Raw genomic sequence first — 1,373 nt, forward strand, 5'->3', positions numbered from 1 at the left:
GAAGTTGGAGAAGGAAGGCGCGGCAGGGTGAGTCGCAGTGGGCGAGGGCGGGGGCCTAGTGACTACATGGGGCGGGGTCTGGGCTCTGGTGGGCGGGGGGCCTAATGACCACACGGGGCGGGGTCTGGGCTCTGGTGGGCGGGGGCGTGGAGATCTGGCCTACTGGGTGGGCAGGTGGAGAAAGTGCCCATTGTAACCCGGCTCTCTACATGACTCCCGCAGCAGCCCGGGCGGACCCCGCATGGCTGTGCAGCGCTCCACCAGCTTCGGGGTTCCCAACGCCAATAGCATCAAGCAGATGTTGCTAGACTGGTGCCGAGCCAAGACACGTGGCTACGAGGTGAGCCCCAGGAGGCCAGGTGAGGGCCTCCCCACCCCCATATGTCCCCCAGCTGCAGCTGTACCCTTCATAGCCACTGTGTCTGGCAGGGACGATGGGAATTCCTCTTCTGTGACACATAACAGGCTGTGTGTGTGTGTGTGTGTGTGTGTGTGTGTTAGTCGTTCAGTCACGTCTGACTCTTTGCAATCCCAAGGACTATAGCCCTCTGGGCTCCTCTGTCCATGGGATTTCCCAGGCAAGAACACTGGAGGGGGTTGCCATTCCCTTCTCTAGGGGCTCTTTCTGACCCAGGGATTGAACCCGTGTCTCCCGCATTGCAGGCAAATTCTTTGTCTGAGCCACCAGAGAAGCCTCATAACATGCCCTAGATTCCTGAATAAGTGATAAAGTTGCAGGGCCTGGAGAGGGCCCTTGGATGGTGGGCAGGGTTCAGGACCAGACCCCACTCTTGGAGTCTTCCCCCTCATTGCTCTCTCAATGCACTGGGTGACTATCTATACGTAAGAGAAAGAGTGATGAGGGCATGACCATGGCCTTAGCGGGGTGGTGCTGGGCCTCTTGGTCACTCTGGCCCATTAAGTAGCAGATACAGGAGTTAACAAGCAGTGGGAGAAGGCACTGCCCACCTACCGTGCAACCTTGAGCAAGCTACAGGGCCTCTCTGAGCTCGGCTGCCCTAGATCTGGAATGCCAAAACACAGAGTGTGGAGGGCATGGGGGCGCTGACCAGTCCTCCCACTGCCCATAGCATGTGGACATCCAGAACTTCTCCTCGAGTTGGAGTGACGGGATGGCCTTCTGTGCCCTGGTGCACAACTTCTTCCCCGAGGCCTTCGACTACGGGCAGCTCAGCCCACAGAACCGGCGTCAGAACTTCGAGGTGGCCTTCTCGATCTGCCGAGTAAGTGTGGTTGTCGGCTCCTTGCTGGTGTCAGCCGGGTGTCTGGGGCTGGGCGATCTGCGCCAGGCCCAGCCACTTCGAGGCTCCGTGGAGCCAGCCAGCCCCACTGTCATTCAGCTGCTGAGACCC

At 59.7% G+C, this 1,373-nt stretch overlaps 1 protein-coding gene across 1 annotated transcript in view; it reads left to right on the plus strand.

Moving 5' to 3' along the window:
* Positions 1-1,373, plus strand: part of SMTN (smoothelin) — a 23,798-nt gene that overhangs the window by 17,848 nt on the left and 4,577 nt on the right. The window contains exons 19-21 of the mRNA XM_010828874.1: positions 2-27; positions 223-340; positions 1,092-1,282. Coding sequence (XP_010827176.1) covers positions 2-27; positions 223-340; positions 1,092-1,282 — 335 coding nt within the window. The remainder of the gene's footprint in view (position 1; positions 28-222; positions 341-1,091; positions 1,283-1,373) is intronic.

This window comes from Bison bison, unplaced genomic scaffold, assembly GCF_000754665.1.
Source record: "Bison bison bison isolate TAMUID 2011002044 unplaced genomic scaffold, Bison_UMD1.0 scf7180017864495, whole genome shotgun sequence".
NCBI classification, from domain to species: domain Eukaryota; kingdom Metazoa; phylum Chordata; class Mammalia; order Artiodactyla; family Bovidae; genus Bison; species Bison bison.